General features: G+C 42.5%; 1 protein-coding gene across 1 annotated transcript in view; it reads right to left on the bottom strand.

The window, feature by feature from the left end:
• Mgam (maltase-glucoamylase) overlaps window positions 1-25,994 on the bottom strand; it is a 256,817-nt gene that overhangs the window by 208,778 nt on the left and 22,045 nt on the right. The window contains exons 5-21 of the mRNA XM_045160081.1: window positions 25,629-25,738; window positions 24,181-24,332; window positions 23,440-23,611; window positions 21,197-21,296; window positions 18,708-18,820; window positions 18,220-18,345; window positions 15,285-15,416; window positions 14,722-14,838; window positions 13,531-13,644; window positions 12,041-12,125; window positions 10,634-10,751; window positions 9,022-9,193; window positions 7,550-7,666; window positions 6,423-6,577; window positions 3,351-3,435; window positions 2,426-2,482; window positions 1,786-1,910 (exon numbers count right to left, since the gene is read on the bottom strand). Coding sequence (XP_045016016.1) covers window positions 1,786-1,910; window positions 2,426-2,482; window positions 3,351-3,435; window positions 6,423-6,577; window positions 7,550-7,666; window positions 9,022-9,193; window positions 10,634-10,751; window positions 12,041-12,125; window positions 13,531-13,644; window positions 14,722-14,838; window positions 15,285-15,416; window positions 18,220-18,345; window positions 18,708-18,820; window positions 21,197-21,296; window positions 23,440-23,611; window positions 24,181-24,332; window positions 25,629-25,738 — 2,050 coding nt within the window. The remainder of the gene's footprint in view (window positions 1-1,785; window positions 1,911-2,425; window positions 2,483-3,350; window positions 3,436-6,422; window positions 6,578-7,549; window positions 7,667-9,021; window positions 9,194-10,633; window positions 10,752-12,040; window positions 12,126-13,530; window positions 13,645-14,721; window positions 14,839-15,284; window positions 15,417-18,219; window positions 18,346-18,707; window positions 18,821-21,196; window positions 21,297-23,439; window positions 23,612-24,180; window positions 24,333-25,628; window positions 25,739-25,994) is intronic.

The raw sequence follows: 25,994 nt of genomic DNA, 5'->3' as shown, positions 1-25,994 counted from the left end.
AAGTGGCCACACTTCCTCTGCTGCTGGAAGGGTTGGAGATGGCATCTGAATTTAGCAGATTTTTGAAGGATGCACCAGGGGCAGAAGGAGCATTAGAGCCAGAGGAGAGAGAACAGTGCTATGGAATGCTGTCTTTTTGACAGGATATGGCTATATTACACTCATTAATTCACAGCACCTGTGGCCTTCTGCACAAGATTGCTGATGTCAACGTTCTACATACATGTAAAGATGTGTGGGCCCCGTGCACACACATGTAGAGCCAAAGGAGATCATCAGCTCTCCTCCTCTATTGTCCTTTTGTGTTGTTTCCCTGAGACAGTTTCTTCCTGAAACAGGATCCATAGGGTTTTCAGTCTTGTTAGCTGATCAGTGAGCCTCGGCAAATGTCTTGCCTCTGCTCCCTGCAGGATTGGGATTATGGGCATGCGTGGCTACACCTGGCTTTTTATATCAGTAATAGGGATTGGATTTAGGGCCTTGTGCTTACACAAGTGCCGTGAGCCATCTCCCCAGCCCGTTGTCAGTATGGTTATTAAGATACTGAGATATTGCTGTTAAATTCATGCTAAAATCACACTGTGTTGTTCTTGAGTGCTCTACTCAGGAAGTTCAAACTTCAAGCAGGGAAGCAACAAGTTCATATTCTCACTTTGGAAACATAGGTTGGGTACCAGTGAACAGTCTGAAGATGAACAGTTAGAGAAAATTAGAAAAAGAAAAAACCTGGCTTTGGATTGAGGTATGTTTTTCATAAAAGATGTCTATCATTTGAAAACTTCAAATAAAAAGGAGGTTCAAAGAAGAAATCGTTGTCTAGCACTTAATTGCTCTCAGAATGTTAAAATCAAATGAGCCAATAATTTCAGGAACACAATGATGTAAGTGTGCAGCTCTGGTACAGACGGAGACTACAACCGTGGGATAGCGGGAAAGGAAGGAGGACTGGGAAGAGCAGCAACAAGGGTGAGCATGCTAAGGTTTGCAGGAGAAGGTAATTATTTTAGAGCCCTTTTTTAATATTTTTATTTATTTGTAAGAAAGAATGAAGCAGAGGACGACAGAGAGAAGAAAAGGGGAAAGAACGGGTGTGCCAGGGCCTCCAGCCACCATAAATGAACTCCAGATGCATGCACCACCTTGTACATCTGACTTACGTGGGTCCTGAGGAACCAAACCAACGTCCTTTGGCTTTTCAGGCAAGTGCCTTAACCACTAAGCCAGTCTGTCTGGCCCTGAGGCCATGTTTGAATCACAAGAAGGAAATGGCTCAGTTATAGAAAAAGAAAGGACTGCTGAGGTCACAGGAGGACAGACAGTGGGTCCAAATCTAGACATGAGAAGCAGAACTGTCAAGAGGTGGCCAAGACAGACAGGTAACGCGGACCAGGTGTGCCTAGAATTGAGTCGTCTCAAGACATGAGGCTTTGAGCGCTGAAACCACAACAGCCCTGAGGAACGAGGCAGGCTGGCCACCCCGGCTCTCTCAGAGGGGTTCAGGAAGGACAGGATTCAAGTCTTTCAAAGTCAATCCAGTGGAGCTTCAGACCAGCAGTTTCTTGACAAGAGGCCAAGGAAAATCTATAGGCACACATATACCAACACCACCACCCACCACCACACAGCACACAGCACCACACACACACACACACACACACACACACACACACACACACAGTATTCCTTCTTCCTCACACTTCATGTGAAAAACCCTGGATCAACAGATGGGCACAAAAATGCCCAACCTTGTCAGCCTTTCCTTAATGAGCATGCCATGCTATCTACCTGGCTGTAGTGGTTGTGCTTGGCTGTTGTGTGGGGAACACGTAGCCTCCTCGAAGGTGAAGTCCAATTTTGTCTCCAGGAAGTTCCATCTCGATTTTTTGCTTCCTCCATTTCAGTTTCTCACCCTGATGCAGACAGACCAACACGTTGGTCCGAGAGTATGGGGACCCTCCAGAGACCCCTCACATTCTGAGCTCTCTCTAGTGCTCTCCCTTATCCACATAGCCGAATCAACTCCTACTTGGGAAGTCAGACAATAGAAGGCAAACATTTAGGAGCCTTTTTGAATTTCTGGTCAGTTTAGAGGTTTGTGAAAACGTTTTTGCCAATCTGGAACATGCCTGCTTAAAATGTGCAAGAGCTCTGAACAAGGAATCTGATTTCTAACCAAGCTCAATTAGCCCATGAGCACTCTGGTATTTGTTCATGACTTACTACTGGATTATCCTATGGCTGACTAATGTAAATGAAGGGATTTTTCTCAGATTTCTCATGCCTGATCATAAGTACAGGGCCCTCTCTATCCAGGCTTTACTGTGAACTTAGGGAAACTACTCAGCGGATGCTTGGTAGTTCTGTTTCCTGTCTGTGCAGCTGCCCCGATGTCTTAAGGAGTGACAGAAAAGTCTTAGATACTTACAGTCTCGTAATCATACCAGACGGCGTCAGGCACATACGCCGACACTTTCTCGACACCCTAAAATGAAAACAAAATATTGTCCCCACAACTCAGCCTCTCAGAGGATAAAATGGATTTTACAGCATTCCATAGGGAACGTCACAACATTAATCAGCAAGGCAGACGTGGCCTTGGTTTTCTCGACTGTTGAACTGTGCTTTTTCTCTGTCTTTTCTCTGAGACAGATAAGAGAAACCATGACGTCAGCCATTTCTCGAGGAAATTCCAAATGAGAGAAATGACAGTTAGGAATACTAATGGTAATAATTAATAATACTGAGACATATACCAGAGGGACGATTCCAGCTTTACACAAATTATCCCATGTAATTTCCCCCACAGCCCAATGTGGTAGGCACTCTTATTATTTCACCTTTTGGGATGGGAGGTCAACTAACTTCCTCACGTCATATCCTGTCCAGTTGGTGGAGAAGATAATCGCCCCTTCCCAGTCTGACTCTGAAGAGCATGCTGGTCACTACTGCACTCTGGCTTCAGGTCTCAGAGCAGGGTTGACCAGCTATGACTACTTGATGAGTCTCACAGGCTCACTCCCAAATCCAGAGTCACCAGTGAGTGCTTTTACACTGCTTGGGAGGTTTGTCAAGAAAGAAACACTTCTAGAAAGGAACAGAGGTCTTGCTTTCCAGAGCCCCAGGACACTCTTCTGAAAGGTGACATAGCCACAGATGTCAGAAATTATGTGTGTGCAAGAGGAGAGAGGAGTGGAGGGAGATATTGGTGTAAAAAAGGGGAGAGAGAAGAGTTGGGGGGAAGGGTTATGTGGAATAGGGGAGAAACAACAGTTGGGGGGAGGGGAAGGATTTGTGTGGAAGAGAGGGGAGAGAAGCAGAAGCCGCCAGCATGTCTCTGTGAGAACACTTGCCTCATCCAGAACTGGAGTGATGAGGAGGCCTGCGCCCCAAAGGAATTGTCGGTGGATGTCCCAAGTGTTGCTGTCCTCATAGAACCTAAAGAGCAAAGAGACAGGTTGTGGGAGGTGAGCCAACGTTCCTGGATATGATCTTTGTAATCTGTCCAAAAAGCAGCAGGCTGACTAAAAAAATAAAGTAAAGTAAAATAAAATAAAAACACAATGTTTCTGATCCATACAGATGACTTTCCGGAGCCCATGTACCTTCCTGTTTTTCCCCCAGAAGTTCCTATTCCAGCTCTGGACTATAATTCCACTTTCTATATCTTCCTTTCAAAAAACATAAGCAAAATAATCTACGTGCCTCAGAACTTGAACTTACTATCAAGAAGGCCCTATGATTAGGCCTAGTGGAATATGCCAACAATCCAACTATTTGGAGTCAGGAAAATTACAAGTTCAAGTCCTGTCTGGGCTACAGAGAAAGTTCAAGGCCAGCCTAGGACACTTAGCTATATCTTCTGTCGAAATAAAAAGGCTTGAGGTGGGAAATGGCTCATTCATTAAAGTTGCCTGCTTGCAAAACCTTCCAGCCAGGGTTCTATTCCCAGTGCCTACGTAAAGTCCAACACACAGCGTGGTGCCTGTGTCTGCAGTACATTTGCAGAGGCAAGAGATTCTGCCATGCCTGCACTTCTCTAATAAATAAAGAAAAGTATTTTTAAAAAATGTAAGAGATTGAGTATATAGTTTAATATGGTAAAGCACTTGCCTGGCATGTGCAAAGGTAGAAGCTTAATTCCCAGTATCCCCATGCTCACACCACCACCAAAAACAAAATGAAAAACTGGGTCTAATCAGAAAACATAACAGACAATGTAAAGTTTACTTTTTTTTATTTTTGAGAATCTGTTTTATACTATTTTTAATATATTTATTTGGGAGAGAGAAATTATCAGGGAGAGAGTTGGCATGCCAAGACCTCTAGCCACTGCAAATGAACTCTAGACACACGTGTCACCTTGTGCATCTGGCTTACCTGGGTGCTGGAGAATCAAGCCTGGGTCCTTAGGCTTTGCAGGCAAGTGCCTTAAGAGCTAAGCCATCTCCCCAGCCCGAGAATGTGATTTTTAGCAGGTGTTCCCAGGAGATAATAAAAATTGCACACATACCCAAAAACTATACACACATACGTATGTATGTGCATATATGTATGTATGTATGTATGTATGTACAGATATATACCTGGGGGCCTTGTCTGCCACACATAAGGGGATAATCGTATTATAACAAGGAAAGGCTCTTAAGTATCTGCTTGCAGAGTTCAGTCAGAGATGCTCATTGGCTGGCAAATGAGAATTATGGAATTCCAGAGACCTTTTTGTGATATTCTTACTGCCTTGCAAATTATAGGCTTTTCCCAGAGCTTCAAGAGAGTCCCAGCCTCGCAAGACTTTGCAGGAGAGACCACCAGAGTTCAGTGATCCTATCTTTTACATTAAGAGTAAAGCTCTGTGTAGCAGAGCCCTTGTCTAATACATGGAAGAGCCTTCAGTTTGATTGCCAGTTGGTACAATAATATACTGAAATGAGTCATCTAAAGTACAGGGCTAATCAGTGATGAAAACAGTGGATACTGCAAGCCTCAAGTTTGGCCAGCCAGGCCAAACAAGCCAATGGGTGCAATAGTGGCATGTCTGTTATGGGGGAAACCAACTGCTCTCTAATTGGACTGGAGGCCTGCTCCATGGGAGGGAACACATGCCTGGTACTGAAAACATAATCAAAAGCCTATAGTGGAGGAGGTCATGAGCATTAGGAGTGTAATGCCTGCTCTTGTCTGGCTAAATGCATATATCTTGCTCACCAAACTTCCCTGGAGGCACTTTACTTAATATTCATACCCATATGTTAATGCTACTCTCACTTTTGGTTACAGAAGCTTCTCTTTTCAGATGGCGGTGACCACTGGGATGATCCAAAAGTCACCACAGTGCTGAGAAGACGTGATGGAGGAATGTTCAGCACTAAAACATCCCTATCACACCTTCCAATGCTCAGGGTCCATTGTGGAAGAGGTGGTGGAAAGAATATAAGAGCCAAAGGAAGGGTAGGACTGCTTACAATGCAATCAATCATTCAGACAAAAATTGGCCTTGATATCCATGACCTCACAGTGCCTAGAAATACCTTCACAAGACCCTCATAACAGGAGGAAAAGATGTTGACATCAAAATAAAAGAGAGACTAATAGAGAGGGGAAGGGGATATGATGGAGTATAGATCTGTGAAGGAGAAAATGGGAGAGGGGAGGGAATCATCATGGTTTATTTTCTTTAAGTATGAAAGCTGTGGGCTGGAGAGATGGCTTAGCGGTTAAGCGCTTGCCTGTGAAGCCTAAGGACCCCGGTTCGAGGCTCGATTCCCCAGGACCCATGTTAGCCAGATGCACAAGGGGGCACATGCGTCTGGAGTTCATTTGCAGTGGCTAGAGGCCCTGGCGTGCCCATTCTCTCTCTCTCTCTCTCTTTCTCTGCCTCTTTCTCTGTCTGTCACTTTCAAATAAATAAATAAACATAAAACAAAAAAAAACTTTAAAAAAGTATGAAAGCTGTCAATAAAAAGGAAAAAATGAAATAAAATAATAAAATACAGGGCTAGTTGATAGCAAGACAAAGAAACTCTTAAGTCTTATGACCTTCAATCAAATCCTCTCCTCTCTCTAAAACGGAGCAGGCTACCATACTTAAATATATTTTTACAAAGCTAGCTGTGGTGGCACACACCTTTACTTACAGCACTCAAGAGGCTGCAGTAGGATTTCCAGACCAGACTGGGCTGCAGAGAAGGTTCCAGGTCAGCCTGGGCTAGAGTGAGACCCTGCTTCCAATATACATTATACCTTTATAATACTACCTCAGTGGAAATAGCTTTACATATACTGGATATTCCAGTTACACACACACACACACACACACACACACACACACACAAATGATTGAGTAGTTTTAATTTGCTCTCTGACGTTCTGACACAATCAACATCACCTAGTTGCAGTACCAGAACTCCTGAGCAGGAACTTACTCGTGCAGAAGGGGCCTGGCCACCGTGCCTCCCCGGCTGTGGGCGTGGAAGAAGAGCGTGTAGAGGTAAGGCAGCAGAGTGTAGCGGATGTTCAGGTAGTGCTTGGAAGACTGCAGCAGCAAGGAGTTAGCTCCAAAGGAGGCAGGATCCTGGTCCTGGAAGGGAATAAAAGTTTGTAACTGTGGCTTGGCTTGGGAGAATCCCAGACACCATTCAGTACAAGTAAGCACTTCCTTCTGTCTTAGGCTGGGGTGGGGGGGGGGGCTTAGGCTGAAAGCTGCCTCTGAGCACTACAGCTGGGCAAAGTAGGGCCATCTCACATCGTAGGTGCCCATTGCAGCTGACAGCTCACCCTGTATCACCCACGCTTTTGAATCGCTCCATTCAGAGACTGTGTTTGCAATTGAGGAATGCTTTCTCATTTGCATCTTGTTACAAAAACGAGCAATGTAAGTAAATTGTACCAAAGTTGGACAGAAAACCTCTAGAGTCTGACCACTTCATCTTATTTTATTTCACCTTATGTGGGGGGAAAATTTTCAGAAGTTTATATTTTGATTTGGGAGGTATCAAAGAACGACATCAATTGTATTTAAGCTTTTTCACACAGAACACGGCTTCCTTGCAAGGGCAAGCTGCACGTCCGCTGCTGCCGTACATGCACTGGAAATTTCCTGGATAACCAGATGGCTACCTACACCTTTCCAATGGTGAATATTTGAGATAGAGTTGGGACTTGCCTCCTCCTCCTATAGGTGAGACCACAGCTATACGCCACCACAGCCAGCTTCATTCTGGAATTCTAAGCCTTCTATTTAAGCTTTGACTGTATGTCATAATCAAGCTGTTTCTCAACACCTTTATTTAAAACGTCTCCATAATCTTGAGCCAAGTAATTAATCCAGACCAAAAATAAAAAAAAAAAAAAACTTGCAACCAGTAATGAAAAGAAACAAAGCTAGTCCCCATGGTGGCGGTGAATGAGAGGCTGTGAGATGGGACACAAAGCAGCATGCACGAAGTACCAGGTGCAAGACTGGCTCGGCAGATTCCTTGGTGAGTGGATAGACAGATCCAGTCTTACTGTATACCAGATTTCCTCTGATTATACTGCCCAGGAGCCTTACCATGTAGCCTTGGCCATTGTGGTTCCTGGAAAATGGATAGAAAGCCCCCAGCTGCATCCAGCGCCTGCAGAGCTCCTCAGAGGTGTCCAGTGCAAAGCCACATATGTCTGCCCCCACCTAGAAGGACACACAGAGTCCACGTCCATCTCACTGGCACCACCCTCCTTTGCCTCCTAGCAGGGCCTTCACCACTGAACCGGGACAAACCTCCTTACTACGAAGGCTAATGTGATGTGGTCAGAATTGCCTTATATACAGTCTGTGTCCACGCTACTGCTGCTGGCAGTGCTGACTGAATGAGTGAGTGAGTTATTTAACCTTGTGTGCCTCAGTATCTCCATTTTGTTAAAGTGGACACCATCACTTTGTGATGAATAGTAACTAGGAATACTCACTTTACCACATTCTCTCTAAAGCCTAAATCAAAATTCCCCAGGGTCTGTTGGCTACTTATCCTATTAACTCTTTAAAAGCTCGTTCCATCCTACCTTTTCACCATCAGTTTCCATCCCTGTTCTGCATACCAGCCTTAGAGATTCATCTGTTTCCCCCACACTGTTTTTGCTCATGTTTATTTGTCAATCATATAAGAGCTTCTCTTCTCAGTAGCCAGTTTTCCAGGATCAACTCCAGCACCATCCTTTCTCAATTTCTTTTTTTTTTTTTAATTTTATTTATTTGAGAGCGACAGACACAGAGAGAAAGACAGGTAGAGGGAGAGAGAGAGAATGGGCGCGCCAGGGCTTCCAGCCTCTGCAAACGAACTCCAGACGTGTGCGCCCCCTTGTGCATCTGGCTAACGTGGAACCTGGGGAACCGAGCCTCGAACCGGGGTCCTTAGGCTTCACAGGCAAGCGCTTAACCGCTAAGCCATCTCTCCAGCCCCTTTCTCAATTTCTTTCTTGACCCTCTTTCTGTCCTTTATGATCTTGTTAGAGTTGATAAATATCTTTCTCTCATAGTACTTAACATGAATATTCCTATTGGATCTTTCATTTGGGATCCTCATAATGACTGTTTGCATGTGTGCCTATTTTCCCCAGATTGAAAGCTCTTGTGGGAAAAGAGCTGGTGTTTGTTACCGTTTTTTATGCTTTTTTCCCATATTCACTATGTACACTCAACACCTTGAACACAGTAGGACCTCGATACATGTACATGCCGAATTTAATTAAACAATGTGAAGCTGCCTGAATGCTGGCAGTGTTGGCATTGGATACACAGTTGGGTTCTGCACGTGATGCTCAGCTTTGAACTGAGGGATGGGTGAACTGGCATGTGTGTCTATTAGACTTTAAGGAGGAGAAACATAACAAGTGCATCAAGGTTGCACTTTCTATTTCATAACACAGAACAGGAAAGGATAGATGGAATCTACCTGGGCCTGGCTGATGTTGACAAAGGAAATGCTTATGAGACATGAAATCCCTGGCTCACGGAAGGCATGAGGAGAAATTGGAATAAGGATTTACCATTGGGATACCAAAAAGGTTGAACTCGAGCATGCCAGGGATGGACCACTGCAGATCCCTCCAGGTGGCGGCGTTGTCCCCTAACCAATGGGCTGCAAACTTGCCAGAGCCCGCGAAGGTAGAGCGTGTGAGGATGAAGCTCCTCTTATTAGGGAACACGGTCTTGACCGCTCTGGAAAATGAGATTTAGAGGGTCAGTGTATGAACTCAGGTGGTCTTGGACCAGGAGAAACAGTCTGCTCATCTTGTTTTCTCGCCATATGGTGACTATAGACTGTTTCAATTACTTTTGTATTTTTTGTTTTTACTGATGTATTTGAGAAAGAGAGAGAATGGGTGCACGAGGGCCTATCACCACTGCAAACAAATTCCAGATGCATGAGCCACCATGTGCATGTGGCTTACGTGGGTACTGGAGAATCAAACCTGGGTCCTCAGACTTCACAGGCAAGTGCCTTAATTGCTAGCCCATCTCTCCAGCCTGTCAATTACTTTTTTTTTTTGTTTGGTTTTTCGAGGGAGGGTCTCACTTTAGCTCAGGCTGACCTGGAATTCTCTATGTAGTCTCAGGGTGGCCTTGAACTCATGGTGATCCTCCTACCTCTGCCTCCTAAGTGCTGGGATTAAAGGCATGCACCACCACGCCTGGCTCAATTACTTTTAAAATGACTAAAATTACATTCATTACTTTGCTATGAATGCATTAGACAAGGAATGCATTCTTTGTTTAGTTTCTTGCTGTCACTGTTGAAGCAGGTAAAACAAATTCTCAATACTTTTTCCTCAGTATAGAATTAACTTCACATACAGATAAACAGAACACAATAGGTGGATGCGGAGCCAAAATATGAAACTCAAAAAAAGCACATAGATATCTGCAAGCTACTTAACTTACTACACTCCTGTGTCTACAATGTGTAAAAAGAAAATGCTTGGTGGCTTTGGCCAACAAATTAAAATGGAGAAAAAAGAGAAAAAAGGGCCTAAATTTCACATTTGAAATATTGTTTCTCAATTAATATTTCTTCCAGTTTTTTGTTATTTCACTGTATAGATTCCATAAATATATATATCAGATTCCTTCTTCCCTAGGTTCCGAGCCACTCCTTCATTCACACACTAATGATCACTACATTTATCATCTACTTAAACTTTTTAAGTCTTTCGCTTTTATCTCTGTGCGTCCGTGTGCATGTGTGTGCGATATGCATGCGTGTTTGTGTGTGAGTGTGGGTGCATACGTGCCATGGTGTGCATGTCAAGGCCAGAGGACAAGCTCAGATGCCAATCCTCACCTCCAGTTTGTTCGAAGTGGCCTCTTGTGCCGGCAGCTCCAAGCTGGCTGGCCTGCAAACTTCTCAGGTTTTCCTCTCTCTGCCCCCCATCTGACCGTAGGGGAACTTGGATTGTAGACACGCGATACTGCCTGCAGCTTTCTGTGATTTCTGGGGGATCTGAACTCAGCTCTTCATGCTTACTCCTTACCACTGAGCCATCTCCCCAGCCCCTTATTCATACTTTTAACAAATAACATATATATGTGTATATCCACCCACGTCTTAGCAGGCCCACAATTTTGCCAGGTGTAAATTCACAGCAACAATGATCTCACTCTGCTGTGGCGATCGCCATGGAGTAGCCGTATAGGTTGTGGACATCATAATGTCTGCCCCAGTGCTGCAGCGCATCCATGCAGAGAGTCTTAGAGAACAGGCGCCCATCTAGAATCTCTGAAACAACAGAGGGACCAGTCAGGGAAAGTCCTACATACCCATTCCTACTCCTTAGCTATCCCACACCTTGCGAAGGTGGCTGCACTGGGAAGTAGTGATTGTGGCCATCATGAAAGCATACATAACTGGGTCCTCGCTGGCAGAAAATTATACATTTGAGGTAGTTTTTCTGATACCTAAATAAATTGGAACACACACACACACACACACACCTTCCTACCTGGACTCTCAGAGGCAAGCATAAACTCCACTTATGCCAGAAGTTCAGTCTGAATTCTTTAAGTCAAGGTAAGTGTCCACAGAATATAAAAAGTTAACTTCTGACTCCTTTACCTTGATCACATATTACAAAGAATGCTCTCCAGTCTTGGTTTGATTATCTGTTCTCAGCTCCCACAGCACTACTCTGGTTCAGATACATATTACTGATGGATCTTAAATATTACAATAACTTCTTAATGACATACTTCAGACATTTTAAATTCATACTTCATGTTAACAGCAAATTAACACTTCTAAAACCATTTCCATATCATACTTCCCTCTAACTAAAATATAATCACTTCTATCCTGAATAAATGAAGTGTAGCCTGTTCAGCCTCCCATCAAAGCCCCCCTGAACATCTGATTTCAAACTACATTGTCCCCAACTTTCTAGTTTCCCATCAGTCTGGAGTTGACACAGATGTTATAATCCCAGAAGCTTCATTCATCCTTCAATTGAGAAACAATTCATTCTTGAATCTGTAGCTTTCTTCAAACTACAACGAATACTGTGCTACCAAGATCTCTGAGTGACCATACTCTGTGTGACAGTTTCTTTCAAAGCTCAGGAGCAATGAGTTCTTGTTTTGTTGCATTCTATGACTCAAGTCTATCTTTCATGCTATAACCATCACCAAATATAGCCCTTACCTGAATATAAACCCCACCCCTCTCCTCTCTCTCTGGTAAGTGCTGGCCTGGAGGGTGCATCTTTGAGAATGATATAGATTGACCACTAGGCTTTGGCCTCTTCATCATATGCCCCCTGGACCTTCCCTTAGAAACAGCATGGGCTAAGGGTAGATGTCCTAGATTACCTCTTTACAATTTAAGCCTATTTTGGGAAGCCAGTGTGTGTTTTGAGTTTCCTCCTCATTTTCTTTATGGGGTACCCACAGTTTTCTTCCCTGTGAACACTTCTGTGCAAACTCTCTTGTCAGTGGCTAAGAGGGATCCTTGTGGTTTTAAAGCAATTCTCGTACCTTGTCACTTCAGCCAGGCTGCCCTTCATGAACACTTACTTGGGATGAAGGGAGGAAAATTCAAGTTGTTCGTGGCACATCCTAAAATTGAACCATCAAGGAAGTTGGCAACCTCATTCATATCCTACAAGGCAAAGAGCAAAATCTGTTAGGCAAAGTAACATGACTGACATACTATGGTGTCTCTTTTCATTGGAAATCTGAGAAATTATTCCAGATATTTCTTTTTAAAGGGGGTCTTTATGGACATAGGATGAAGTAGATACCCCTGTCTTCTCTGCACACTAAAAACTTCATGGAGAAAGTCCTTAGAATCTCTTCAAAGATCTATAACCACAGAGAGTGAACAATTCCTGAATGTATCAAAAAGATACAATGTCATATATTTCACCTTACACTCTCTATGCACTCAAATACAACTAAGAATACATAGAAATATATATAAATGTAATTTTATACATAGAGACAGGAATGGGGAAGGTGTTCCTATGCACAAAAGCTGTGAAAATTAATGGTCTGGATATATGTATATCAAAATAGTATTGATGGGCTGGATAAATTGCTTAGTGGTTAAGGCACTTGCCTGCAAAGCCAAAGGACCTATGTTCAATTCCCCAGGACACACATAAGCCAGATGCACAAGGTGGTACATGCGTCTGGAGTTTGTTTTCAGTGGATGGAGGCCCTGGCATGCCCATTCTTTGTCTCTCTCCCTCTCCCACTCCCTCTCTCTCTCTCTCTCTCTTTCAAATTAAAATAAATAAATAAATAAATAAATAAATATTAAAAAATAGTAATGATAAATGTCTTTGGTTGCTACCAGTTCATAATATTTTTGCTTTCATCTTTTTAATCAACTGTATGGTTGGAACTTTCTATAGTTCTCTTATAAATAGGAAAAAGAGTTCAAGTGCAGACATTTCTAAATTTGGCTGAGTACCATCTGTGCTGCAATTGGTTCCATCGGACCACAGCCACACAGGAGTATTTTGCCCCTGGGTACCTTGGCTCTAGTTCATCTATCCAATATGTCAAAATGAAGGAACCTCAACTGATAATTGAACAATTCATGTATTTATAACAATATTAGGAGTATATGATCTATCTTGACATCAGCACATTCACTTGTAAAAAGATAGCTAGATTCAGAAAAAATTCCTGAAGGCCGGGTATGGTAGCGCACACCTTTAATTCCAGCACTTGGGAGGCAGAGGTAGGAGGATTGCCATGAGCTCAAAGCCATCCTGAGACTACATAGTGAATTCCAGGTCAGCCTGAGCTAGAGACCTACCTCAAAAAAACAAGAACAACAAAATCCTGAATTACCTCGGGCTCTCACATCTGATTTTGATTCTCAGCTATTGTTTTCGGTAGGATTACTTCAATAGCAAGATGGGGAACACTAGGGATTATTGCCATTATTTTTTTTCCACTCCTCCTCTTTGCCCATGCTCCATGATTCAGAGCCATAGCCACAGGTACACACTGTCCGAATGTCTATCACCTAAGAACCAAAGTGTTAAACTCACAATCCAGATTCCATCAAACTCCACATCTCTGTAGAAGATTTCAAACTCCTTTGTCCACCAAACAACACAAGTGGGATTGGTATAATCAGGAAACACAGATTTCCCAGGCCAGACCTACAGAAGGAGAAAGAGAATCACTGATAAGAACCAATTAACTCAGTATAGAATAACCAAAACCTTTGCACAGAAATTTCTAATATGATTATAGAGACAGAGGTAGCAGACACAAATTCTTTCAGTAATAAGTAAATGACTCAGAATATGCAGAATAAATGTCAGAAAGAATCAAATATTTATATGAGGAAGATATTAGTCAAAAATAGGTTAATGAGCAAATCATTATCTAGCCGGCTGTTCTTCAACCTGGGTTGACCTTTCCCTGTCACCTTCTCCACTATCAGATTAGGAATGGAAAGAATGGGTGTGTTCTGTATGAATTTCACTCATTGCAATCTGCAAAACCCAACATCATTTACTTTATTCCTTTCCTATCCAATTTCTCTGACACTATTCTCTGAAAGTGTTTTAAGGGGTATCACAAGTGAAGAAGCAGGTAACACCTTCATGGAAAATGACGTAAAGATTTGAGAAGCAAATGGTCAAACATATTAAATACTACAGAGAAATTAGAAAGATACAAAATAGCCTCCTTGATTTCCCTGATAGGAGACGACTTTTATCATTTGCCAAGCATTATCAGTGAAGTGATGGGAGGAGAACTGCAATAACATGAAAGGCTACATACACAGGCGGCAGTGGATGATACCCCTAGGCAGAGTGCTGTCGTTTAATATGGCCTAGCTAGAAGAGGTAGGTAGCAGAGAGACGTTGCCTCTTCCCCATATTGGACGGCCGCCCCCACAATGCACAACCCACAATCCCCATGGGGAGGACAAGTGTCCCCAACAAGGAGGGTCCCTTTGGAGGCAGGGACAGGGATGAGGGAAAGGATGGTACCAACATGTGCTATTGACATACTAAGTATGTCCATAACTAACTTTAAAAAATTAAATTTAAAGAAAGCAAGCAGAAGGATAGAGTGGACTGTAGGCATGTGGGTATGAAAGGGCAAGGGAGGGTATACCCCCAGCATGCCCAAGGCATTTGAACATAAAGCCCAGATACTCATGCACGCACACACGCACACGACACCCACCACAGGCCCAGGCCCACTTTCCACCAGTAAGTTACCTCTCCAATGACTGGATTTATACCATCTGAAGCATTCACCCAGACCTTCATCCCAGTGCCCCTGTCATATGGGCCATAGGGTTTGCTTGAGGAAGAGTTGTTGGAAATGGCTGGGTCCTAAGAAACGGGAAAACATGATGACGAAACTTGCTCTCTAGCAGAGGCTGAACCTCAGTAAAACAGGCACATTGAAATTCTGCCTTGAAAAGGCTAAAACAGTTTATGACGTTGTACGACCAAAGAGTAGAATGGGAACACGAAGGCAAAGAAGGATAAACACGGGCTGGAGAGATGTCTTAGCGGTTAAGCGCTCGCCTGTGAAGCCTAAGGACCCCGGTTCGAGGCTTGCTTCCCCAGGTCCCACGTTAGCCAGATGCACAAGGGGGCGCACGCGTCTGGAGTTCGTTTGCAGAGGCTGGAAGCCCTGGCGCGCCCATTCTCTCTCTCTCCCTCTATCTGTCTTTCTCTCTGTGTCTGTCGCTCTCAAATAAATAAATAAATAATTAAAAAAAAAGAAGAAGGATAAACACACAATTTGAGAGCCAGAAGAAGAAAGCACATACCACAATAATGACAAGCTTCTGTCCGTGATTGTGCAGCTCCCTAGCAAACTCAGGGAAGCCTTTATAATCCACAGGATTGTAAGTGAAGTCCTTCCTCTCATCCATGTAATCGATATCTGCATGCTGAACATCCTGAAGGAAGGCAAGAGTCTGCAAGTTAGCACCTAGCACTTCCCTGGCAAAGGGAGTCACCAACTTGTCACTCTGACTATTCAAGGTAAAAGGCAATGCTGTGCTGGGATCTAGACACAGTCTCCAGCATCCAAATGCTTCTTTGGGAGAGAAATTTCAAAATAAGTAAATAAATGACCCATTATTTCCCTAAGACCCAGCTCCAGCTGTGCAGTCAGGTTAACTGCATACATAATTCTTGACAAATCAATGAGGCTGTCAAAATAAAACTCACCTATCCCCAAGAGAAAAGCTGTAAGGGACTGGCACTCCTCCATTCCTTTCCTTTCTCACCCTTACACCAGGATTTGTTTTGTTACACCTCTTCTACTTCAAGTCTTTAGTGTTTATTCTTTCTTAAATTTATGCAAAAAAAAAAAAAAAACAATGGAGCCAGAGAAAAATTCATTCCTGCTCTACCAACCAAGTGTCAGCCTCTAAGAGAATGGGAAGAGGGAGAGAGCAGGAATATTCCAGAGACTTTGGGAAATGTTCTTTTCTGTCTCTTCCTAACACCTCATTCACAACCATGGTTCCCAGTCTAACAGGTACATTTAGCCCTTTAAGATACAAGCATTTCATTACATTATGTGCTCTGTCCTTTTGTTCACACAAACTTGGCAGAATTTGAAATCTATACTCAACCCAGTGATTTTTTTTTTTCAAGTGTTTCTCAGTGTTCTCTCCCACACCTAACTCCACTATGCACTGTTAAATCCAATTCCTTCATTCCGCAGATGGCTTAAAGAGGAAGGTGCCTGCCTAAACGTAATTGAAATGACATAAGCAGTGGAGAGCCACTCTGCTGGAGATCTGGACTGGCAACCCAATGCCTCTGTTATTCTATTACTAAATAGGGTTTTTAATCTTAACTAGGGTTTGAGCACTAAACATGGGATTTTTGGCTTTGAGCCTCATACTTGTCTCAGGAGTTCACACAGAAGCTCTCAACATGGGACAGGTATGTTTCTTGTAGTTTGCGTCAGTGCTGGCTCTACCATTTCTGTCCCTTACTGCTCTCCACCCCACACATATTAAATCCCTGAAGGCCAGTGGATTAAGAGTAGCCAGACCTGTGTCCTAAAGTGTGGGCCTACCCACTCAAATGTCCCATCCTGTACTTTCATTTCCTAATAGTCTTAGGCTTTTTGAGTCTCACTTATATTAAGTGCTTTCTTTTATATCTCCTATTTTGTGTTTGCTTTGTCCCATTCCAAAATGTGTCTGCGTCAAATAAAAAAAAAAAAATTACTACATGACACAGAAAGGCAAACTTTGTTCACTTCCAATTAAATAGCAACCAAAATAGCATCAAAAAAAATCACTGTACCTAAGACCAGTTATGTGATTTTTAAAACCCACGCAATCATACATAGAGTCTGTCACCGACTAGCTATGTGGTCTTAGTCAAGTTGCTTACCTAACTTGACTTCAGTTTCTCATCTGTGCATTTAAAGATACTAATTTAGATCATTTGGATCTGCATCCATAGGGTCTAGAATTACTCCTTTTTTTCAGTTTACCCTCAAAATATCTGTCAAAGCATAATAGTTGGTAAATGGTAAGGAGATCAAGAATCCATGTCATTCATTACCTCATATAAGCCTAAGAATGGAGCTGATACCAGGGTCTTAGAGGAGTTTTAAAGATAACGATGTCACTTTTATGGTGAGTGCCTGTCATGACACTTTTGAATCAAAACAAGCCAAGAACCTATGTAAAAAAACTATGTTGAGAAGTAATCAAAAGCTATCATCTAAGTTAAACACAGAATTAACTCATAGACTCAAAAATGCATCATGTTGGGCTGGAGAGATGGCTTAGCGGTTAAGCGCTTGCCTGTGAAGCCTAAGGACCCCGGTTTGAGGCTCGATTCCCCAGGACCCATGCTAGCCAGGTGCACAAGGGGGCGCATGCGTCTGGAGTTCATTTGCAGTGGTTAGAAGCCCTGGCATGCCCACTCTGCGCTCTCTCTCTCTCTCTCTTTCTCTCTCTCTCTGCCTCTTTCTCTCTCTGTCTGTTGCTCTCAAATAAATAAATAAAAATAAAAAATTTTTAAAAACACTTTAAAAATGCATCATGTAAAATGTAGTCAGTAGAGTAAGCACAAGAAAATTTTACTAATTAAAACGTGTGATAAAGAAAATAGTGACCAAACAGGTCACTCCTCACCTATGTTGTTCTCTACGTACCATTTCCTACTGAGAACAAGAGTTCCTAGAAAAATGGGGGGGGGGGAATGAACTTCCTTTTGAAAAGAACTAGGGGTCCCTGAAAAAATTATTGGTCCAACCAAACCACTAGTATTTAAGGGCATAAGCATCATTTTGTTAGGATTGGGGAAATGATTCAACACTCACGGCGCAAGCATGAGGACCCCAGTGCAAAACTTCAACACCCACGCAAATAGCCAGGTGTAAACCCAGCCCGGGGAGGGGCAGGGACAGGAGAATTTCTGGGGCTTGGACTTGCAAGTCTCATCAAAAAACAGCAGCTCCAGTCAGTGAGAGATTGTCTCAAGCAAACAAAATGCAGAAAAGCAGAGAACACCCGTGCTCTACTCCGGCCTCAGCACCCGTGCACACAGGGTACACGTACTGGCATGCAAGGGTGCCTGCATCATGCTCCCCCACACAGACAAAGCGGCCACTTTACAACAGACAGAGCTCAGAAAGAGAAGGTATGGGGAAAGTAAGAGAAGTTGTTCTTATTCTTCCAGAAAAAAAATCCTCTAATTTGGGAAAACACTTTCAGCCTGACTTACATAGGGGAGCTGTGCTGCACGGTTCCTATCTGCAACGACTTTCATGTTATCTAGGCTTTTATAGTCATACCGGCTGAGGTGAAATCCAAGTGCCCAGTAGGAAGGTAGGGCTGGCTGTCCAATAAGCTGAAACAAGTATGTGAAACGAAAGTCAGCAATATGTTAATTTAAATTAAACTTTTTCTAAGTACTTGTTTGGGGAACACAAAACTATCAATTTTCCAATGTACTGCTTCATTTATGTTAGAATACTAACCAACTTTTTATAGCCCCTTTATAAGAGTAAGAGCCATGTTTCCGGTATATTTATAATTCTATCATCTTTTAATAACATAAAATTCTACAGAGCAAATTTCCACCTTTATATGTGGTCTATTCTATTGTCTTAAATGTAAAAAAGTGGAAAGATCCACACTTGCATAGTAAGCTCACTTCTCTTACATAGTGCTACATAGGATTTCCTCAGGCACGTGATAGCATATGCTTACCTCTAGATATTCTTGTACAACTTGCTCAGGTGTGTTTCCTAAGAACACATAGAAATCCAGTATGCCCCCGATCGTGCGATATGTGATGGCTGGAGCAGGCTGGAGCTCAACCTCTGAAATATTACATTAGACAAAAATTAAAAAGTGCTGTAAGGGCTGGAGAGATGGCTTAGCGGTTAAGCGCTTGCCTGTGAAGCCTAAGGACCCCGGTTCGAGGTTCGGTTCCCCAGGTCCCACGTTAGCCAGATGCACAAGGGGGCGCACGCGTCTGGAGTTCGTTTGCAGAGGCTGGAAGCCCTGGCGCGCCCATTCTCTCTCTCTCCCTCTATCTGTCTTTCTCTCTGTGTCTGTCGCTCTCAAATAAATAAATTTAAAAAAAAAAGTGCTGTAAGATCACTAACCCTCTGAACATTAGTAAAGTAGTTTTAATGCCTTGTGTTTCGTATGTAGAGGACCAAACTCTGATACACATGGAAGCAAAGTCTGTTCAGTAACAGACTTCAACAGCAGGTAACTAGACCATCATGGCTCTTGTGCCAGAATGAGCTCTGGAGAAAAAGCAATCAGGCTTACAAATAAGCCACTGCAGTGTTAATAAAATAAAATAAAATCATTGTAACTAAAGGAGTTTATTAGTAGTACCGCTGATCTAAAAGCAGAGCCTCCCGAATAACTCACAAATCCACTCTCCAGGAGGAACTCTAATCTTGTCTGAGACACTGAGTTCCACTAGTCACTGTCACAAGACATCATACCTCTCACTTACTCTCCTCAAGGCCCACGTGTGTTTCCAAACAGTCACTTGTTTACCCATAAGTGCTCATCTCCAATTCCCTTTCACGGTTGAGATGATGCATAAGTCTCAAGCTCTAATCATCCCTTTCAGACATTCACCCCTGAGCATGACCATGTGTATGAACTTTGCACATATGAATAAACTCTGACTTTTGTTGACTCATCTGTCTTTCTCTGAGCTTAGTTTGTACACCCTCATGAATTGAATCTAACAGAGTATAGGGGAAAAAAATCTCTTCTTTGACTTTCACAACTGTAGAGTATGTTATCTTTAGCCCATACTTCACTTGGCATCTAGACACTGAGGTACTAACCTCAGTGAATCAAGGAAGAGTCAAATTAAAAAGCCTCAAAGACTATATCACAAATACAAAAATCTCTGTAAGTGCCAGTCACCATTCTCAGAAGTTGCCTGTTAGCCATGGTTCGTATGTAGGGTCAAAAGGCCCCAGGATAGCTGGGCATGGTGGCACCTGCCTTTAATCCCAGCACTCAGGAGGCAGAGGTAGGAGGATTGCTGTGAGTTCAAGGCCAGCCTGAGACTAGATAGTGAATTCCAGGCCATCCTGGGCTAGAGTAAGAACCTACCTCGGAAACTACCCCCAAAAAAAGGCTCCAGGATCTACTAAAACAATCATTGATCATAGGAATAATTCACACAGAACACCTAGTGTCTTAAAGCTTTACCAAGATATCTCACTCAGATTATTCTCTGATTCACTTGAACTTCCTAAAACCATAGTCATTGTATTATTTTATTGCATTCTGAGGCTACTAGGTATCCTAGAGCCATCTGAAAATCACCTACTGTGTGCCTCAGAAAACAAAAACTCTAGTGAAGAATTAGGTATTTTTAAGTTTTAAATTCACTGCAAATTGATGTTTTTGTAAAAGAATGTGAAGACGAATTATTATCACAAAAAAAAATTGCAGGCATTGGGATGCTACAGCAATGCCCACTTATGATCTGCGTTCATTGTATGTGGACATGAATGTGAGCCATCCACGGACCACACTAGGGATCCACTCCAATGATGCTCAATTAAAAAGAATGCAGGGGTTAGTATCCGTCAACCCTGGGAGAGAGAGACACCTCTCTTCTTCCCCAGTGGACATTGTGCAGTATCTGCTACCAACGACTTCTGGATGCAAGGCAAAAGTGGGAGAAGAGGTGTGAGTACAAACTGTCCCCAATTAGATTACAGGGAAAGCTTAACTACCTTAATTCTGTAATACAAAACATTTCAGCACTGGAGGGATGGCTTAGCGATTAATGCACTTGCCTGCAAAGCCAAAGGACACAGGTTCAATTTCCCAGGACCCGCGTAAGCCAGATGCACAAGATGGCGCATGGATCTGGAGTTCATTTGCAGTGGCTGGAGGCCCTGGTGTGCCCATTCTGTCTGTCTCTCTGTCTCTCTGTTTCTCTCGCTCAAATAAATAAATAAATATTTTTTTTTATAAAAGAAAAGGAAAGAATACACTCCAATGGAAACAACAAGGTTCAGAAACTCAGAAGAAAGGGGGGATTGCCCTGCACATGGCTCCCTTAAGTCAACAGGAAGTGAGAGGTGGTGGAGTTTCAGCGCTATGCTTTAGTCATTCAGTTATCACAGTGTTGGAAATGGGACTTCAAAGTGGCTCCTTGTGGTTTGCTTATCTGTTATTTTATGATTGTTCCTTTGTCCATTTACCCATGGCATTGCTGTTCATCAGAAACACCCCAAAGGATGATCCACTTGCATCTTCAAGGCACAGGAAGAATGTCTGAGCACCATACAAGTTAGTTCCATCCTACAAAAAAAAAAAAAAAAAAAAAAAAAAAGTTAAAAACATGTGCAAAGTAGTCTAAACATCAAACTGTTCAGCTGGCTTGGGAAATCAGTACTGGTCTCATGAGGGAACCAGTGAGGATGCATGTGACTTGAAAACGATGGGGCCCCCAAGTTTGTTATTGTAAACCAAGTGAACTCATGTTTTCTCATGTAATGAGCCCATTATGACCATTCATCTAGCAGGCGCGTAGAGTTTGTGTCTTTTGCTGAAAGGTGAAAAGATAAGAATTCTAAAGGTATAACTCAAAAATATCTCTTTCAAGAGACTTGTCTTAGACTGACTTAGCCCCGTCTCCAAGAGCTCTAGGGAGTTCTAATATCAATCAACAACTACTGAAAGTCCATAAGTCCCCAGGTGGCGCCCAGGCACCACACCCTGCCTGGCAAAGGTCTGAGGCTTCTCAAGTAGAAGCTTCTACCTCAGCTGCCCAGACTTTGTCTGCTTTCCTGGGTATTTCATTTGCATAGCAGGCAGCATGGTTTTAGGTAAGAAAGAGTGGGAACTCAGTCCTTTCTCTGGTACCTACAAGCTATTTTATCTCAGCCTATTAAGGTGGCTTTTCTGAACTCAACTTTGTTAAGGAAGGAAAAATATTATTTTGCCCCCTTTTTCTAAGTAGAAATAATACATTAGAGCAGTTGCTTAATAAATTAGCTGTGACCTTTCTTCCAGCTCTACAAAGCTTAAGACTGGAAAGAGTTGCCTCAAATTTCAGTTGTCAAAGCAACAGACATAAAAATAAAATAAATGGTAACAAAAAGACTCTAATTTTAAATTTCACTCCAATATATTCTTTCAGCACAAAACTATTCATACGTTGCTTTGTCTGGAGTTGATATACTTTTGCTGACAAACCTGGTAAGTCATTGTTTTCTAAAAATCAACTTAGGGACTAAAGAGATGGCTCTACAGTTAAAAATGATTGTTTGCAAAGCCTAGAGGCTTGGGTTTGATTCTCCAGTACCCATGTAAATCCAGACACACAAAGTGGTACATACATCTGGAGTTTGTTTGCAGTGGCAGGAAGCCCTGGCACATCCATATTCTCTCTCTTGCTCTCCCCTCTCTCACTTTCTCGCTTTCTCTCTCAGCTTACAAATATTTAATCAATAAAAATATTGTAAAAAATAATAAAAGCCAACCTAAAAATACAGAGGCCGTAATCAGATTGAAGATATACTTTTTCCACAATTGGTTAGTTCAAAGGAAAATATTATTTAAAGCAGTAGGTAAGTGTTGAGCATATGCCACATGATATTTTCTAGATGCTTTCTATGTATCAATTTTTTAAAATTCTATCTACTTATCTCTGAGATAAGTAGAGTGGGCCCATTTTGTAGATGAGAACTTGAAGACACAAAAAGTAAGTAACTTTCGCTGAACCACATTACAGGTAAGGAGCAGAGTCGGGCTGGAGAGATGGCTTAGCGGTTAAGCACTTGCCTGTGAAGCCTAAGGACCCTGGTTCGAGGCTCGATTCCCCAGGACCCACGTTAGCCAGATGCACAAGGGGGCGCAGACGTATGGAGTTCGTTTGCAGTGGCTGGAGGCCCTGGCGCGCCCATTCTCTCTCTCTCTCTATCTGCCTCTTTCTGTCTCTGTCACTCTCAAATAAATAAATAAAAATGAACAAAAAAAAATTTTTAAAAAGGAGCAGAGTCAAGCCAGACACTCTAGAGAACACTCGAGTGTTCCACTCATGTTCTGACAATTTCATATCCATATACTGTGAATTTTTTATCTCCTCCACTTACCATCTGTCTCTCCTTTTCCCCTTTTCCCCTCATCCTAAAACCTTTCCATTTCCCAGTAGATCTCCGTTCTACTTCCATGCCTTATGTTACTTTTGACCCACAGGTTTAAATTGAGATTGTTTCTATAATCATGTATGAAAGGTGATTTCCTGGAGAACTGGTAATCCCCCAAATGCTTTCCTACTGCAGGACATGATTTCCCCTCTCCCAGCAATCACAGGTTTCCACTGTTTACTCTAAGAGGTGTGCAGAGCTCCAGTCTTAACCACTCTCCAGTACTAGTAAATTTGGCCATCGAAACTAAGGCTATGATCCTCAGCAGAAACAGGTGCATGCTGACAGCTGACCTCATTGGGGGTTGTGTCCCTGGTAAATATGGGCCAAGTCTTCCAGTTCATGTCGTGCCGGTACTGCTGGTGGACGTGTTCCCCGAGGCCATACACGTTTGCGCTGGGCAGCCGGGTGGACAGCTGCAGGAACTGGTCTGAGAACAACAGGGGCCCGATGCTTGAGTCAAACCTAAACACAGGTGGGCACATAGAAACCGGTTACAAGGGAAGAGAACATACCTGCTTAGAAAACTGTTCTTCCGATCTCACTGATGCACAACGGTCTCTTCCCCATTTGCCCTTCTATGATTTTCCCATGGCCAACAAGAGATACCATCATTTCTAGGTGAGGTCCCATGTAACACATTTCTTACAACGGCCTCTCAAGCACCCTACCACATGACCAGAGCACTGTATTTAAACAATCATTGGTTCTTGGTAAATTTTTACTGGTGGCATGTGGTTATAGAAATGGAGGAAAGAATCTACCTCTTTCTATCTCTCTCAAATAAATAAATAAAAAGTTTTAAAAAAAAAGAAATGGAGGAAAGAAAGAGAAAAATTATTGTACAAACAAAAGGGGTAAATACTAAGAAAGATACACACACATGCACACACACACACACACACACACACATGATCACCAATAGTGAATTCACAACTTTCAGGAACGTTGTTGAAGACCCTGACCCCTTATCACAGGCTTCTCTTCATGATTACTTTCCTACTTCCATCTCCAGAATGGTTTCCAAAACTTACAGAACATGATTATTGCTTCTTCTGAGTATTTTTATGCTAAATGGCATCTTGGAGACCTCCACATCATAGTTCAAGGAAGAAGCAGCATTTCCGTGGAAGGGCTGCACATGCTCATGGGGTACTTCATATCTGTTCTTGCTCGGGTCAGTCAACTGTGCAGAGATGAATATAAAGAAAATCCAAATAAGAACCTTTCTGTAAATCAGAGATCCAGAGACCCAGAGGCCCCCAACACCTCATCACTGAAGCAGACCAAAAATGAACCCAACATGGATCAGGAAAATTTTGCGGAAGGGTCAGAAAGAATGTCAGAGCCACATGTTGGGTCATGATGTGCAGAGACATTTATCCTACCCATAACTGTGGGCTAACTGCACAATGCATGACCCGTATACCTCAACAAGGAGGGGTCAGGGGGAGGGGGTAGGACATGGATGAGCCTAACAATGGTACCAAATTGACTGTATTCGCTGAGTACAAAACTAATTAATTAAAAAAAAACTTTCTGTTTTTTTTAAGTTTGTTTATTTTTAATTATTTAAGAGCTACAGACAGACAGAGAAAGAGACAGAGAGAAAGAGAGACAGAGAATGAGTGCACCAGGGCCTCTAGCCACTGCAAAAATACCCCAGACACATGCACTGCCCTGTGCATCTGGCTAACGTGAATCCTAGGGAATCGAGCCTTGAACTAGGGTCCTTAGGCTTCACAGGCAAGCGCTTAACTGCTAAGCCATCTCTCCAGACCAACCTTTCTATTTTTGAAAAATATCAATGTCTTTACCAACACCAGTGCTTCTCAGTATCTATGCAGATGGGACTGAAATCAGCCACTCATCAAACTGAGGTTGTGTCTAAGGAAATGTACTGATCACATGGCCAACTGTAGTTAACTTTTGGACGTGCACTCAGGTAGAGAGATATACTGTGAGCCTGTAGAAATATATTATCCCTAAAAATTCAAAGCTATCAGGTTGGAGAGATGGCTTAGTAATTAAGGCGCTTGCCTATAAAGACAAAAGATCCAGGTTCAATTCCCCAGGACCCACCTAAGCCAAATGTACAAGGTGGTGCATGTGTCTGGGGTTTGTTTGCACCAGCTGAAAGCCCTGGCGTGCCCATTCTCTATCTACCTTTCTTGAACCCATCTCCCCCCTTTCTGTCTCTCAAATAAATAAATTAATTTTTTAATTTTTTAAAAAAATAAAAACTGTGGCATTTTTGTGCTTCCTACTACAATTCACATGGACTCTACAGCAAACTGATGAAAGCTGAAAGGCCAGTGGTAACCTCTGCTTGTGTTAGGGACGTTATCGTCCAGAAGGAAGGCTATAGAAGATCTCAGTGTGAAAATGCCAAACAATGACCAAGAAAAACAATATGGGAACCGCAACTTTTAGGTAGTCTGTAAGAGCCTCCTCAGTTTCTGAAAAATAAACAAACAACAACCTTAAAGTGGAAACGGTTAGATGTCTGGTATTCAGCTGTGAGAAGGATGCTGTCAACATCATTTCCAAACAGGGATGAAGAAGGCAGACTTTTCAGCTGGGCTGTAAATCCTAATAATTAGGGGAGAAAAGATTTGCATTATTGTATAGATTTGTAAATGATGCTCACATAAAATTGAACTTTATTTAATAAATTTATTTAATATTTAGTTATTTAGTAAAGTTTATTTAATAAATGATAATATGTAATTATTTAATAAAAATAAATTTTATTTATTTAAGTAGAATATTTTATGACAAATGTGCTGATTAACCCCTTATTTACAAAAGAAGGGAGGAGATAAACAACCCCTCAGACATTTGGTCC

The sequence above is a fragment of the Jaculus jaculus genome, chromosome 10 (genome assembly GCF_020740685.1).
Source record: "Jaculus jaculus isolate mJacJac1 chromosome 10, mJacJac1.mat.Y.cur, whole genome shotgun sequence".
Lineage (NCBI taxonomy): Eukaryota > Metazoa > Chordata > Mammalia > Rodentia > Dipodidae > Jaculus > Jaculus jaculus.
The sequence above is the reverse complement of the archived record's forward strand: the minus strand, read 5'-3'. Positions and strand labels throughout refer to the sequence as shown.